The sequence below is a fragment of the Ptychodera flava genome, chromosome 21 (assembly GCF_041260155.1).
Source record: "Ptychodera flava strain L36383 chromosome 21, AS_Pfla_20210202, whole genome shotgun sequence".
NCBI lineage: Eukaryota > Metazoa > Hemichordata > Enteropneusta > Ptychoderidae > Ptychodera > Ptychodera flava.
The window spans coordinates 6,831,628-6,847,696 of NC_091948.1; the positions used below are offsets into that span (position 1 = coordinate 6,831,628).

Here is a 16,069-nt window from a genome sequence, read left to right on the forward strand (position 1 = left end):
AGGCTTGCAGACATTAATGGATCCTATGTGAATATACAAGGCCTAGAATTCAAAGTGTCGGAAAATTTATGTAATTTCCATGACTTGGAAAGGGCCAATGGATACAGGACCACCAAAACTTAGAAAATGTATAAGTGATGTGCTATTAGGAAAGCATAGTGAAAGACATCAGTAAGACAGAAGTCTACAAACTAAGACTGGTGAAAAAGTGTAAAATTGTTAGTGTGACAGTGTTCAATGTAAGTTAAGAAAGTGAGATTCAGGCAAAAACATGTTTACAAGACCACTATGTCATTGATTGATGGGGATCTCCTATGTATCCATCAACTGTTTACAATGTGAAGTCACTTTGATAAACCTATCACAACCAATTTACAAAATATATATAGCATGGTATTAATTTACTCTTCTGCCATGAACGTTGGACAGTTTTGAAATCATCCAAAAAGAGACAATGGATATACCAGCGAAGAGCTGTACACAAAGCTAACACATTTGTTGTTTTGTTAACACACCCATAGTCTGCCATACATCACAAATCAATGACATCCCTTAATGACAAGCACAGGCTTTCAACACTTGATGAGATGAACATCTGTTGGTTTCGAACCGGTTGTGAGATACAACGTATGATCAAATTTCACTGGAATAACCTCGACTGGATCATCCTTTGGTTCGCTCTTACACTGTTCACACAAAGTTGTGCCGTTACTTCAATGGGCGAAACTTTCGTCAGTGTTATAAAAGCAGTCTGAATGCTCAGCATGGGCTCAGCATCGAACAAGTTTTGTCCCAATTCGGCATGGTGTGTGTGTGTGTGTCTGTCTGTCTGTCTGTCTCCCAGGGCAGAGCTAAAAGCTGCGTCAGTCCAGATTTCTGTGTTTGGACGCATTACACCAGGCATGTGAAAACTGAATAATTAGTAAGAGCTAATATTCAACTTTAAATTTAAAATCTTATTGGGTCAGAGTTCACACAGAATCTGTTTTGCCTGGGTTGTCACAAACTCAGAATGTATGTCAGAGATATTCAGACCTTCATGTTATTACAATGCTTTACCAGTCTGCTGCCTGTGCCGACTCATCTCGGAGCAAGTGAAGTATATCGTTTTCATTGTGTAAAATTTCTGAAAAATTTCCGAGTTTGACTCCTTATTTTTCTACTTAATTTTGAAAGATAATAGTTCAAACCATTCTTTAGAAAAGTTTAAGCAAGCAAAAATTGTAATAGTTAGACTTTTAGGTATATGCTACTCTAGAAAAATTTCCGAGTTTGACTACTTATTTTTCTACTTAATTTTGAAAGATAATAGTTCAAAGCATTCTTTAGAAAAGTTTAAGCAGGCAAAAATTGTAATCGTTAGACTTTTAGGTATATGCTACTCTGGAAAGACGCTGTTTTATTTTTGAGTCTTAAGGGATCTACAGGAACGTCATTTGAGTATAATTAACAGCCCAAGAGATATCCACATGTGCAGTGTTGCCGCCAGGACGTGCCCTTGCGACAATGTCCCACAAACGGAACATGTTGTCCCGCACTCTTGCCTACTGCGGGTCACCTCAGGCGCACTCCTGAGTCGACTGTTATGGGTGTAGTCTACAAGAAATATCTGTTACTCACGATGATCTTTGTTTTGCATAATTATTTTTAGGCTTACACAATGTACTTTCGGAGTTAGCTATATGATTAACAGTAATTAAAACGCTGCACTTAATATCATAATTTGCTTGACTGCAGTCTGTCTGAGCTCTGATTTGCGGCAGATATGGTATACTGCTTCAATTGCCTGAAATTCAAGCATAGCGACGCGGTCCCGGTAGCTTGAATTTTGTTCAGTGAAAGTGTGTTACGAAATAGTGCAAAATTTGATTGACAACTGCTTGTTGTCCCCAAAATGTACAAAATGTCCCCAAAAATAAATGGCAGTGGGACACAGTGTCCCCCGATCTAAAAATTCCTGTTTGCAATACTGCATGTGCACATGTGCTAGGAGATTTGGACAGCCATTTGCATTTTGTTACTCATGATTTCTTAAGCAGTTTTGCCTTCGGTGAAACTGACAATGTCCTGCTTGTGCACTATAGATGAAAATGCTGCGCAGGCCAGCTCTTGCAACCTGTGGAGTTCGTGTCCAAACATGGGATCAGAGTTTGTAACTCAACATTGTAAAATTGCATGTTCACCAGCTGGTCATCAAAGTTCACACATGGCTGCATCAGACTAAATCTGGTACAACATGTTAGATTGACAGCCTGCTGTAAACTCTTTGTTTTACTGAAGGAAGGATCAGAGACGCTTTGAGAAAAATAGTCCTACCTGTCTGTCCTGGTTTGTAAATGGGTTTGTCTGTTTGGATAAAAGTTTTTGCATTTCTTGACTGCAAATATATCCTTTTCCCATCAGCAAAAGAGAACTGGTCTTCAACAGACAGACTGTGTCCACTAACATTAAGTTTCACAGTATAATAATCATTGTCAAGTGAACGGTCTGGAATCTGAAAGAAAAGTTGTTTTGCTGTCACTACCTCTATTTCTGCTTGCCTCATTCATTCTAGAAAATGCTGTATGTGTTACACATCTTATCTGAGACTGCACATCCTTGAAATATTTTTCAAGAACAAATTTATGCTTAATTTGTATGAAAAAGAATGTGAAAGGGGAGTAATTTAATTCTCTGAAACCATTCATATAATTTATATGAACTGTAGAATATCTCTCAGCTAAGATAAATCTGGTGAACTTTTTTGTGTGAAAGCATGCTGCATTTTTCTGACACTTAACATTACTGTAATTTATTTCCTTGTCACAACAAACCTTGAGATCTAAGCATTCATCGTGACCATCCATGACATATTCTTCCCTGGCGATAACTTCACGCTGTTCTGTCTCTTCAGTCAAACTGATAGTGATGAGAACATCGTCTGTCACCTCTATCAATGTTATGCAAACTTTCTCAACTGTTCCAGCAATCATGGCTTTTGGAGCAGAGATGAGGTAACCCCTGGCATGAAAAGAGAGAGAGGAGGTCATATTCATTCTGTTCAATTTATGCATTATTCTTATTTCTAAAGTTAAAAAACATGCCACTATTACACATCTTTTGAATTTCCTATAATGACAGATTTATGAAGTTGCATTCTGATATTTGAGACAATTTACAAAGTACAGCGCTGTAAACACAGATGTCCACCATATTGAAGCTATGGCACTGAATGCTATTTAAAGGGAGTAGTGCAAGAAAATTAATGTTAAACTGTCTATAACTGAAATAATTGTAACCCAGTATCTTTTGCTCGTGAAATTAAATGCAACATGTATTGTTGATGGCAGAATTTTAGTCCTGAGTATAATTCATTTGTCAACAATGTCACTGTATACTGTATTATGTAAAGCTGATGATTCAAACGTCCACATATTTTAGGGAATGGAGTAAGAAAAATGTGTACAAAATGAAAATATTATCAAATTTACGATTTTGGTTTAGGGAATAGAGTAAGAAAAATATGTACAAAATGAAAATATTATCAAATTTGCAGAGCTCTTGTCCTTTCAAGCATTAAAAATTAAAGGGGCACATTTTTTATCAGCCTTTCAATTATCTCTAGACTAATTGATTGAATAATCACAAGGAGAAAAAAAAGTATTAAAATCACATCAACGGTCGATGTGAAAAAGCACCACGAGGAAGCAGTTCGAGAACCAGAGATTGATGACTGCCTCTTGAAGCATGATGACCAGTGGATCAAGTTCAACCACAACAGGGATTACTCGCAACTGTAAATATGCTTAACAAGCACACTGTCACATGTTTTGTCCATTTGATGTATTTTGACACATTTGACATTAAGTCAAATGATATATCAATAAAATTTAAATCACAAACCCTAGGGTCTAAATTTTAATCAAGCCTGCCAGACAGTAATAACAGTATCACTTCCCCATCAGCCAAGTCAGTAAAAAGCTGTATTGAGCCCAAACATGACGTATTTTCACCCACTTGGCTTGGTATGTTATAGCATCTTTTGTCCAAAAAAATCAACTTTACAGTATTATGTTTTCAACAGCCTTCAAATGTACAGTATTATGTTAAAATACATCACATGGAATATGTTGTGTTTCATTAATTTTAACCATCTTGACCTGGTGGTGAAATATGGACTTGGCAGGAAAAGGGTTCATTTCCTCATCATGAAATCTTTGAATGGCATGATTTTTAGAGCAAAACTTTGAGATGAATATCAAAACAAATGGCTTGGTTAGAACAAAAAATTGAAATTTCAAGATGCAACTGGTTTCCATGTTGGTGAGCTACTTTCCAGGGTCACATATGGATTAGATAACCAAGTGGAGTACAAGACTATCACAGCCCATCTCTTGTGCAGTCAGCATGTTAAGCTGGCTTGTGCTGACCCGGGCTACATCAGCCACAGCGCCTTGCAAGAAAGGGGATATGAGATAGAATGCAGAACAGAGGTAACAAACATACCTCCATCGCATGTGCATGTAGCTTACCAGCTTGCCCCCTTTTTACAAATATCTGTTTCGTGTCTGATATGTTTACATGGGTGCTGGGAAAGAAGCTCAAAAGATGCAAATTTTGCTATTTATGTAACATATCTCACTCTTATCATGTTATATGTACTTGCAAGTAAAATTTTCAAGGGTCTCTGCAGTAATGTTTACTCTTTGCATACTTTGACAGACTTGGTCTTTGTTTAAATTGCATAATGTTATTGGCTATCAGACACAGTGATAGCAGAATCAAATGCCCTGGAGTCTGGGCATGCTTTGCAAAAAAGAACATAGCTTTATAATAGAGGGGAAGTTCACCAAGACTAATTTTTCGTATGTGCTACTGTAGCTTTTGGGATGCTTATTCCAGAAAAGCCATTTTTGCCATGTAGGTTTTTACAAAAACGGACAAAATAGTAGCAGAAGTTGTGGTTAGGGCTTGGTCAACTTTAATGTATTTTGAATCATGGGGAAAAAAGGGCCAAGCTTGGCGCTTTCATCACATGATATGGCAGAGACAGATTTTCCCGAGTCTAAAACTTCAAAATTCTGTCATGGTATAGAAAGTGTGGGGGCCATTTTGAAGCACATGGAGTGAATAAAGTTTTTATCAGATTATTTTTGTGAAAATAAATGCCTTATACTTCTCTACAGAGTTAACACGTAAATGGCGGTGATTTTGAATTACAAGGGTCTGTAAATATTGTGTAATTTATTTCTCTGGTACTATATTTTTCAGGGCAACAACTGATTTTATTCTTGATTTCCAAGAAGACTGGTTTGATGTCTCTGTACAGGAAGTTTGAGCAAAAGTTTCAGACCTTTAATTTCGAGATGTTGAGGTAGTTCAGTTCATGTCAGATCCTGTTGATGGTACGGAAGTATCTGTCAATGTTATTCTTGAAACTATTCACGTCTTTAGAAAGTACTAGAGAGTCAGATAAAGAGTTCCACTCATCAACAACGCGGAGGGAGGAAGTATTTACGGATGTCAAGTCTCAGTCCTACACGATTTCTTTTGCAGCTACTCTGCATGTCCTCTTGTAGTTTTACACAAATATGTTGCAGTCATCTATATTTTTCAAAATCTTGTACACTTCTATCATATCACCTCTTACACGATGAGTTTCAAAGGTGGTTAATTCAGGTGAGGATAATCTATCAAAATATGATTTGCCTCTTCATTCTTGGACAGACTTGGTAAAACGGGCCTGAACTTTCTCCTATCTGAGAATGCTCTCCGCTATATGATATCAATCACTAATGCACAATAATAACGTGGTAAACGGTCAACAATGCGGTACTATTACCACAGTGGTGAGCATTGTTAGAAGTTACTGTAGAGGTACACCTCCTCTGCGGTTAAAGTTATTTTGTACGAGCTGTAAAGGCCATCGACTAGTTCGAGTAGCATGCCTACAAAGGCACGCAGGCTCGATCGCTTGTGCAACTGATATGTGAACCTTATCGTAGGTGTAAACTTTACATCGCGAGCACCTGTGGCTGTGCCATCCGTGAAAGCGGTAACTCGCAACTACCTCCGTTGGCCACTCCGATCTCAACACGGTCACTCCAAAAAGTTCCCGTGGATCTCAAGTTAGTTTCTCTCTCTCTCTCTCTCTCTCTCTCTCTCCGTTCATACACAGTTCCTCCATGGAGAGACTAATTCGTACCACAGTCGCTTGCAGTACAGGCAGCTGCCCTCGATGTGCATCGAAACACACACAACTGTGGTTCGTATACACACAACAACTCACCATTGAAACATCCGTCGCGGTCGAGTGAGGTTCACAACATCACTGGCATTGGATATGAGTACAGGAGCTCGGCTCCTGGTAGTGGTAGTGGCTTAGTTCTTCTATGCACCCAACTTACCCGTAGTTGGATGCATGCAGAACGAGAGTAGAGTCATCTCTCATGGGCCGAACACCCCCTAGCGCCCGTGGATTTGCAACACTGCACTGCAAGCTGCACGAGCACGCTTACTGTATTACAACTTGAACTTATACACTCATCGAAACGTAAACTTTTTAAATAGTTCTTACCTTTCTGCGAAAGCCTGCATCGCAAGAAGCGATAGAAGGATAAAGGATGCAACTGAGTGCATGTTGAAATACGGCCCAGGTCACCTCAAGAAGTTGTCTTTTCTGCTCTCCTTTTAACGGTTATCTGTCCTCTTTGAAACTGTGGCTTGCTAATCACTGCTAATCATGCTTTATAATGTTTTGGCCGAGCCGATTCACCGCTGTTCTGGACGCTGCTAACAATACTTGCGCGCACTATTTCCTTGACAGCTTAATAATAATTCAAAACAGGGTCAAAACGATGGCGTATTCAGTAGATCGTTGGACGGATTTGTGTATTGCATGGACATTGAAGAGATAAACGAAACATTTTTTTGAAAAAATTGGCGAACTTAAAAGATTGTCTGCAATGATGGACGTAATAATTTTAAGAAAGTGAGAAGTAAGTCGGCCATGTAAACTTTGGAACGTAGACTTCTGACGTCACCCACAGTATCAGGCGATGCCAAACGCTGAAGAACGTAAACAACTTCCGAACAGATTTGCTATTGTCTTCTGTACAACGACCGGATGTTATGGAGAAGACACAGGGTCGCGGTAAGCTCTGTTTCTCGGAAAGTGGCACACGTGTAATAAACTTCCTCTGCAATCTTTTTGAGGCGAATGCGATCCCGATTTTTATTATAAATTGATTCTCGGAAGTCGCCCCGACGGCGACGTCGTACACATAATACAGAAATCGCAGTCACCGCCGGTCAGATTGAAGTTCAAAGGGTCAACACACACGGTCACTGGAGTGACATGACCATGATCACCGCAAGACAGTAGCGCAGGCAGCAGAACGAGAGCTACCTGTGCATGCTACTCTGATACATCGTATTTTCTTTAGGGACGGACCATTAGATCTTGGGAGGGGGGTGGTCAAAAACAGAAAAAAAAAATTTTCAGAGCAAAAAGTTAGGAAAAAAAAAATCTTCAAACTAGTTTGCAAAATAAAAAAAAAATCGGAAGACAAAGGCGTAAAAAAAAAATCTGCAAAAGTCTTTAAAATTTTGAATTTTTTTTAGATTTTACCGACTGAAAGCAACTTTCTGTATTTTTTAGTACATCCTCCAGGCACATTTTTCATTGTAATTTATACATTTAGAGTGACTGTATCCCTTATACTGGAAGTTGTGATTATCTTAGCTTTTCAGGACTTTTGTATTCTGATCACTTGAAAATTATGAAATTATAGAGCCTGTTTTCTACTTGTTTCCTGCGTACAAACCAAGCAGGTACACTAGGTAAAACATTGAAACTATGGTATGGTTGTCAAGACAGAAAGTTGTATTTGCCTTTTAAGATCAAGGTAAACAGATGCAGGCTACATCAGTTTCATTTTTTTTCACAGCATTTTATTGCAATGATGAATGCAAGAATGGGTGAACAAGTAGAAACACGTCAATAATGATAAAACAACATATCAAGTCATTATGTGTTATTTTGCTTTTAAAAAGGCATTTTCAATTCTTTTTTTCTCAAAAAACAGCCTCAAAAAACAACAGCAACACATGTTTTAACATTCAACAATACACTACCGTACGTAGAATGCCATCTATCCAACAAATCCCAACACAAAAACACACAAAAGGGTTGAACTTTGGAAGTTTCTCGATAGCAAATACTGAATAAATCTGCATGAATAATCGTTTTTGTGTAGCAAATTTCAAAGAAATTGGACAAGCCCTTTCAGACAAATATTGAAATTTCAACACATCTATACACATCCAATCAATTTGGACATGCTGCTACAGAGAAATAGATGTTTTGATCAAAAAAGTGCATCAATTGCTCTAAAAACACAATATGCAATTTTAACTATATTATTTAGCTTATTTTAGCTTCTCAGCTTGTCAAAATTATTGTAAATCATGAGATATGCATGATGTTTGGTGGGGTGAATGTAGGCATTTCACCACGCAGTAGAAAGGGAAGCCAGGAAACAAAATAGTAAACCAAATAACACCATTTTTATCTCTATTTTTCAAAAGCTCCAACAGCAGGAGGGGGGACACCCCCCTCCTGACCTCCCCCCGCAAAAATACTCCCCAAGTGCCACCAAATACACCATTATAATCTCTATTTTTCAAAAGCTCCAACGGCAGGAGGGGGGACACCCCCCTCCTGACCTCCCCCCGCAAAAATACTCCCCAAGTGCCACCAAATAACACCATTTTAATCTCTATTTTTCAAAAGCTCCAACGGCAGGAGGGGGGACACCCCCCTCCTGACCTCCCCCCGCAAAAATACTCCCCAAGTGCCACCAAATAACACCATTATAATCTCTATTTTTCAAAAGCTCCAACGGCAGGAGGGGGACACCCCCTCCTGACCTCCCCCCGCAAAAGTACTCCCCAAGTGCCACCAAATAACACCATTTTAATCTCTATATTTCAAAAGCTCAACAGCAGCAAGGGGACACCCCTCTCCTGACCTCCCCCCCCCCCCCCGCCGTGACCGCTTCGTGGCCGCTTGTGATGCTTGGCACCACATCTTTGCCCTCTTTATCTTCAGACAGCGACGAACTAAAAAAAAATTATAAATCTGAAAATTTACTCTGAAAAAAAAAATTTGCACAGCTAATCTCAATTGGAAAAAAAAAAATTCAGAAATTTACAATAGTAAAAAAAAAATTTTCACAATTTCATTGTGACCACCCCCCTCCCAAGATCTAATGGTCCATCCCTTACCTTCCTCGTTAACTACATGTATGCGGGTTTTTTTTCTAATTTGGAAAGTTGCAGATTTTTTACCCGTTTTGTAAGGAAACCTTTTAACTAGAAGATTAAATCCGAAGGGCGCTCCACTTGCACCAAGGGCACTCGACTCAACGCATTGCAAGCGAAACCGTCACTGATGCAACAGTATTAGAATAAGCCTAATATAATAACTAGTTGCATCAGTGACGGTTACTTCGCTTGCATTGAAGCGAGGGCCTGTGACTGTAAACAATCGATAATAATAATCTTTAGGCCTATATACAAAACTAATACACGATCAAGAGGAACGACTGCATTCACAAATATGATTGGGTAGGGAATTGGAGCAATACAGGATGGGGGGAGTTGAAAGTTCTGGGCCAGTACAGGGGATTTGAATTTCCATGCACTGACTTATAAGAGATTGATCTGAAAATAGTTTGGTACCCTATTTTTGTTACATTTTCAGATATCTCAGTTTGGTAGTATGGGTATTCAATAAAAAAATAAACGAATAACATCATTCAATGGCTCTAATATTAATAATATTAATCACATTCTGGTATTATTACATTTATTTTTTAAAAAGTCTAAAATAGTATAAACTCCATTGAATTTCCATCAACGAGTAGACCTTGTGACATTTAAAGTGAAACATCAGTCGTGATGTTTTACGGCAAACGTCGAGTTATGCTGATAGGCCTAAATGTCATCGGGTTTAAGCTTATGGTGTTCTCAAACTACATTTGCAATTTGAAAGTAAATTTATGTAAACAAACAAAATGGCCGCGGCTCTCCACCTACGATGCGATGTTACGACTTAAAAATTTGAAGGACTTCGATGAACTATGATATTTCTGGTAGCTGAATACGGGAATAATATGTAATGTATGTTCAATCTTGTAATGTTTTCCCTTAAGTTCCTGTAATTTCAGCGGTGGCGTTCGCACGGTACAGTCTACCTAGCCCCACAGGCGTACGGAATGTTTCCTAGATCGTCCCATAGGCATGATAGGCGCGAAGCCGTTTTTTTCTACGGGCGGCACATGCGGCAGCCCCTGGTGAACTCCCCTGGCGTCGGGTGAGAGGCCATAGAAGCGTCACATTACACAAAGCAACCTCGAAACTCAGGGCTAGGCACAGGCGTACGGAATGTTTCGTAGATCGTCGTCGGATGGAAAGTGACTGACACTGTACTGTGAGGCCGAAGGCCGAACCTCAGTACTGTATAAGAATACTATACAGTACTGAGGTTCGGCCTTCGGCCTCACAGTACAGTGTCAGTCACTTTCCATCCGACGACGATCTAGGAAACATTCCGTACGCCTGTGATGGAACCCAGGGCTATCTCCGAACTAGCAGTGAACGGCGTGGCGTACGCGTGACAGCGATGTCGCCCGCGCGACACCGGTTGGCATGGCAACTCTCAGTGTAAACGACATGGCTGCGGCATCTTTCCTCTCCGTACGACGATCGAGCACGATCTAAATCTATAGAAAGTTAAAACACTGGAAAGTTTTCATAGTTACCGATTTTAATAAATATTGCCCCGTAAAAAATTCTTCCCGTGCGACTATTTTTGAGTCCTGGTATCTTTTCTTATGGTTTAACACCTCAAAATCTAAGGTTTTTCTATCATTCGTAAAATTCTTGGCATGGATATACAATACACGGTCAGGCCTATACCCTGCTCCTTGCGTGGTAATCGTATCACCATTCTTAACATTATCACTTTTCTTATCGTCAATATTTTTGGCATTCTAGGATGTTGTAAATGGATTTGTACTTTAAAAATAAATTCATGATTTTTATATGCCGTTCATACACAGGCCATTGAAACGTCTCTGAAACGGTTCTGGGCCAATACTGACACAGAAAGTTATGTGTGGACACTCCGAAATGGTTCTGAAGCGTTTCAGATTTGAGACGGTTTAGTCGGCCCGACCAGAGCCGTTGTAGGGATTAACTCTATCCGCAAATCGCTGTGTGGACAGACTGAGCCGCTTCAGAAGCGTTTCAAACGCCCTCACGCGACAAGTATTTGTAACATAAAACAAACAACAACCAATATACAATATTCACTTTCGCCATGGCTGCCGAACACAGTACTACATCTCGCGGTGTACTGGTCCGACGAAGAGATAAGCTTGATACCAAAAACCCTATCAATTCGACCAGAAAAAATTCATTACGATTTGAAAAACGTCGAATTAATAGGAAATTAAAACTGCCGAAATAATTTAGTGGTCGAATTTAATTTGGAACGACGAGGATGAAATTTAAGCGAGACATTTTTGCCATGTTGAGACTGCTTCAAAGCATGGACTGTGAAATTTTGTGAGGTCGACAAATTTCGTAACAAAAAAACCTCAAACGCACGTTGGTGTCACATCAAAATCAAAGTGGCCGCGATTACAAACGGAACAATCTGTGAGACTGCCACCGGCCGCTCGACGGACGACACGTAAGTTGACATCGTGTGCCAGCCCTTGGAAATATATTGTAACTCCTTGACAGGCAGATGAGATAGTCTTATAGCGTTTGATGCATTGAAAGTTTGTAAAAATAATAAAAAATGACATCACCGATCATAAGAAACGTGGTGTTGAAGATAATAGTTTTAAAAGAAGACTATGACGACCATATTTCTGTAAGTATTATCTAACTTTAGAAAACCAACATCTGAAGATTTACTTTCACCAACACTTTTGGATTTGTTCCACTCTTTATTATAAGATTAGTCGAATTTCTGGAAAGTAGGTGTACATTTTCGATGTCTGTGTATCGTCTACACCGAAGTCATATCCGAAAGAGTATAATCAGTTCGCGACCGCGTAAACCTCTCTCTCCCTCTCTCTCTCCGGCATTTCAATGTTTTATATTGTCGACATTTATATATCAGTCTGAAGTTTCAGGTCACTGCTCATTGCAAGTAGTTGATGTCAATTTTTCCGTATCGGGCATGGTCTCTATCGTCACTCTAATTGTTAGTGTTTTCCTGTTATATTCCATATCAAACTCAAAACACAACGTAAACAACGCTGATAATATATTGCATATTTCGTATCGAAAACCGGTAAAGTTCGTAACTGGTGACATGTCACGCCCTGGAGAAAGTTCATCACCATCGATCGAATGTCCGTGGCGCTTTTGCTTCCAAATAGACATATTGAAATGCACAGGGAACTTCGCGGTATGGCAATTATATGAACTTTACCTTGAAGAAAGTCTGTGACTTTAAACTGGCCGTACAACCAACAATAAACATGGCGGAGCAATGATACCGATTTCAGAGACTTCGATTTTTTTTCATTGCGACCTCGACCGCTGGTGAGAGCGAGTCGTCTATTTTTTTCCCACTGGCTATTTGGCTTTGAATTTTCAATTGCCATCTTGCGCTAAGTTAAAGCTAAAAACAAGACGGGCGTTCTGTGTAAATCAATAAGCCTTTTGAATATGAAAAAATCGGACATCTGAACCTCAACACGCAGTTTTAAAGTTGTTCTCCGAATCAGGACAGGGACATCGGCCCGGGACATCGGTGAGGCCGGATTTCACGTAGTAGCTATGGAACCGACGGCTCTGTCTATGGTTCGTTGTAAGAAACCATGCGATGTACGCTCCCTTGGGCCGTGGAATTTCGCCGTATCGCCTCTACAGACTACACCGTCTATTACCTAACCATGCTATTAAACAATCACACGATAGTTCAGTAACATATATCTTCATTAATCTACCGATCATCCACCGTCGAACACTTCGAAAACAATGGTCGCGGTCACGGATTCAAGGACGTTCACAAGAAGAAATTATCAATAAGTGGCGCGCAGAATTATTTTTACTGGTTTTGAGAACTTCTAAAATAACTTGTAATCTGTATATCTTCACACATCGAACCGATATTGTATACCTATCACCGTCGAGAACCGATATTGCATACCTATCACCGTCGAAGTTTATGTCTTTCACTGTAGAGTTCTTTTTATCCAAAACACATATTCAGAAGAGTCCCACAGAGCAGTCAAATGAAAGGATAATTGCTTCAAGCGAATGAAATTGCACGAAAGAATGAAAATCAACAGCACACCATGGACGTGATTTAAAACAATAGAGCTTGTGAATAGGACTATTTGAGTAAAAAGTGCCGTTTTTCTCGCAATTTTAGCAACTGTAACGACCCTTTATTCTTTAATACCTTTCCATAATTGAATTAAACTAGGTTTAGGGCTTATACACACAGTGTACACTGATGTACAGAACTTTAAAAAGTATTCTGCTGGTAACGAACAGGGGTTTACACTCTAATGGGCGCAGTAAAACAATGGTCACGTCCATAGATTCAAGAACGTTCACGGGGAGACACGATGGCAAATAGTGCAGTGTCGTAAAAAAATTGCTTAGACTAGTTTTAAGAACAGTACAATATCTGGTCATCGGTGTACCGCTACCTGTGAATCGAAACGACAAGTGTAGACCTATAGCTTCGAAATTTTATGGGAGAGACACCACGACTGAGACCGACAGTAGCATAATAAACTATTCCCAATTGTTCGTCGTGTTTAATACAGACATCTCTGTAGGTGATTCTGGTTTCTCTTGAATCAAAAGTCCGACATTGACAAAATTGACATAAAATAAGTCCGAAAAGTTATGTTTTATTCAACTAACTGATTCATCTCCTTTGATATCCCCTATTAGCTACATGTAAACAGTCCGGAAAGACTGACATCGATGTCTCCCGGGCCCCCATTTCTTCACCGTTTTGCAAAACATCTCATCAGCCGGACGCATGGGCAATATCTTTGTACGTTGGTCAAAACTAATGACAGTATAGGTCAGGATGTAACATCGGTCAAAGTAATATTGAATATGGAAGACGAAAATGCTTTCATTGATTGACAAAAATGAGAGGGAACGAGTCAGTAAATATCGAACCATAAAGGGGAGATCGAGACTGCCATCCCCCATGATTAATCAACTGGGAACAAATATATATTTCGATCAACAGACTTACACAACCAGAGACAGCATTTTATTCAGCTTTAAAATAAGTCACCGCCTTTCCTATAATAACACCCCGTTTGCTTTTCGATCTACTCTGCTCTGTCTCCAATCGGTATGGCCGTCCGGGTTTCGCCTGCCGTACTGACTGATACATGGTTATTTCTTCACATATTTTTTCATCGTTTGGCATAAAATACAGCATCTCTTTGGTGCACAAGGCAAATCAACGTTTAGAAGGAAAGTCACAGGAGGTTAGGATATTATATACCGTAGGTGAAATTAGAATGGAATGTTGAAGATGAAAAGACTTTTATCAGTCGACAAAAATTGCCATAAACCGAGAATTGAGATTGTCTATATGATTTATTAATTGGGAACAAAAATATTCGATTGAGTCATTAAGTTTGTGTTTGATTCGTTTTAAAATGTGTTCCTACATTCTTATCCGATTGTTTGTGTTAATAAAAATGTTTGTTTCGCCTCGGATATTTGTAGGGAAGTTTGGATTATACTGTGTTCCCACTAGCCAAACCAACGCCGCCGGTAACTAACGGTTTTGATTGGTAAACACCTGTGGATTAACCCTTAATCTCTACTTATGTCCATACACGGAATTTCCTCCGGTGTTTTGAGGAAAACACCGGTGTTTTGCGCCCTCTACGTTCAATATATGTCTATAGTACAGGTTGGATATAAACAACAATGGCGGATGTCCAGGACGCAACTGTAGCGGCGTGTCTCCTGTATTTTCACCTTCATATGCGATCCAGACGGATTCAACAGTTCAATCGTCGCCTCAGGAATGCATAAACGGACTCACAACGAGACCCAAACATTGATATTCTTGCCTCGCTATTCGATGAGCAAGATCACTAAAACCCATTAAAATAATTTTTCACAAACCAAACAAAGGAAAGAATCTACACTGCGACTGATGAGAAACCACACTCGGGTTTCGAAACGCTAGCGTCAAAGGGCCACTCTATCAACTTTGTAACACCATAGGTCCGGCTGCGTCTCGCCATAAGCTTTCCCCACACAAACAAAAGATTAATACCGTACACACTAATCCAAACTTCCCTACAAATATCCGAGGCGAAACAAACATTTTTTATTAACACAAACAATCGGATAAGAATGTAGGAACACATTTTTGAAACGAACCAAACACAAACTCGACACAAAAACATTTTGGATAGTTAGGTGGGCAGCCTCTTTCACACTTTATACATGGGAGCGAGAGATCTGTTGTCTTCCATGGTTCGTGTCGAGTCCAGCTATGCGTGCTGTGCACTCGAGCTGATAGGTCAGAGGTAATGTTTTTGACAAAAGTCGTCGCGAGAGGGCGTTTACACCGTCGTTAACCGTTCTGACACACAATTTGCGTCGGCGCGCCGTTGCAGGTCTGACGAAATTCGACGCCGTAGATCGACGCCGTCGCAGCACCGTCGTTAACTGTTCTCACACGTGGTTTTCGTCGTTGTTTACCATAACAACGGCGTTCACAACGTTGTTAAATGCTGTGTCAGAACGGCCCTTTAGTGTGGACGGTAATGTTTTGTTTGTGTGAGGAAAGCTTATGGCGAGGCGAAACAAACATTTTTATTAACACAAACAATCGGATAAGAATGTAGGAACACAATTTAGAAACGAATAAAACACAAACTCGACACAAAAACATTTTGGATAGTTCGGTGGGGAGCCTCTTTCACATTCTTTACAGCCAGTACGACGTCGTTCGGTTCAGCCATCTTGTTATGCAGTCTGCTTGGCCATACACACCTTTTGA

At 39.7% G+C, this 16,069-nt stretch overlaps 1 protein-coding gene across 1 annotated transcript in view; it reads right to left on the reverse strand.

Annotated features, from left to right (window-relative positions):
• Positions 1-7,394, reverse strand: part of LOC139121245 (alpha-2-macroglobulin-like) — a 52,718-nt gene extending 45,324 nt beyond the window's left edge. The window contains 3 exon segments of the mRNA XM_070685969.1: positions 2,317-2,494; positions 2,814-3,000; positions 6,557-7,394. Coding sequence (XP_070542070.1) covers positions 2,317-2,494; positions 2,814-3,000; positions 6,557-6,618 — 427 coding nt within the window. The 5' untranslated portion in view covers positions 6,619-7,394.
• Positions 7,395-16,069: the final 8,675 nt, after the last annotated feature.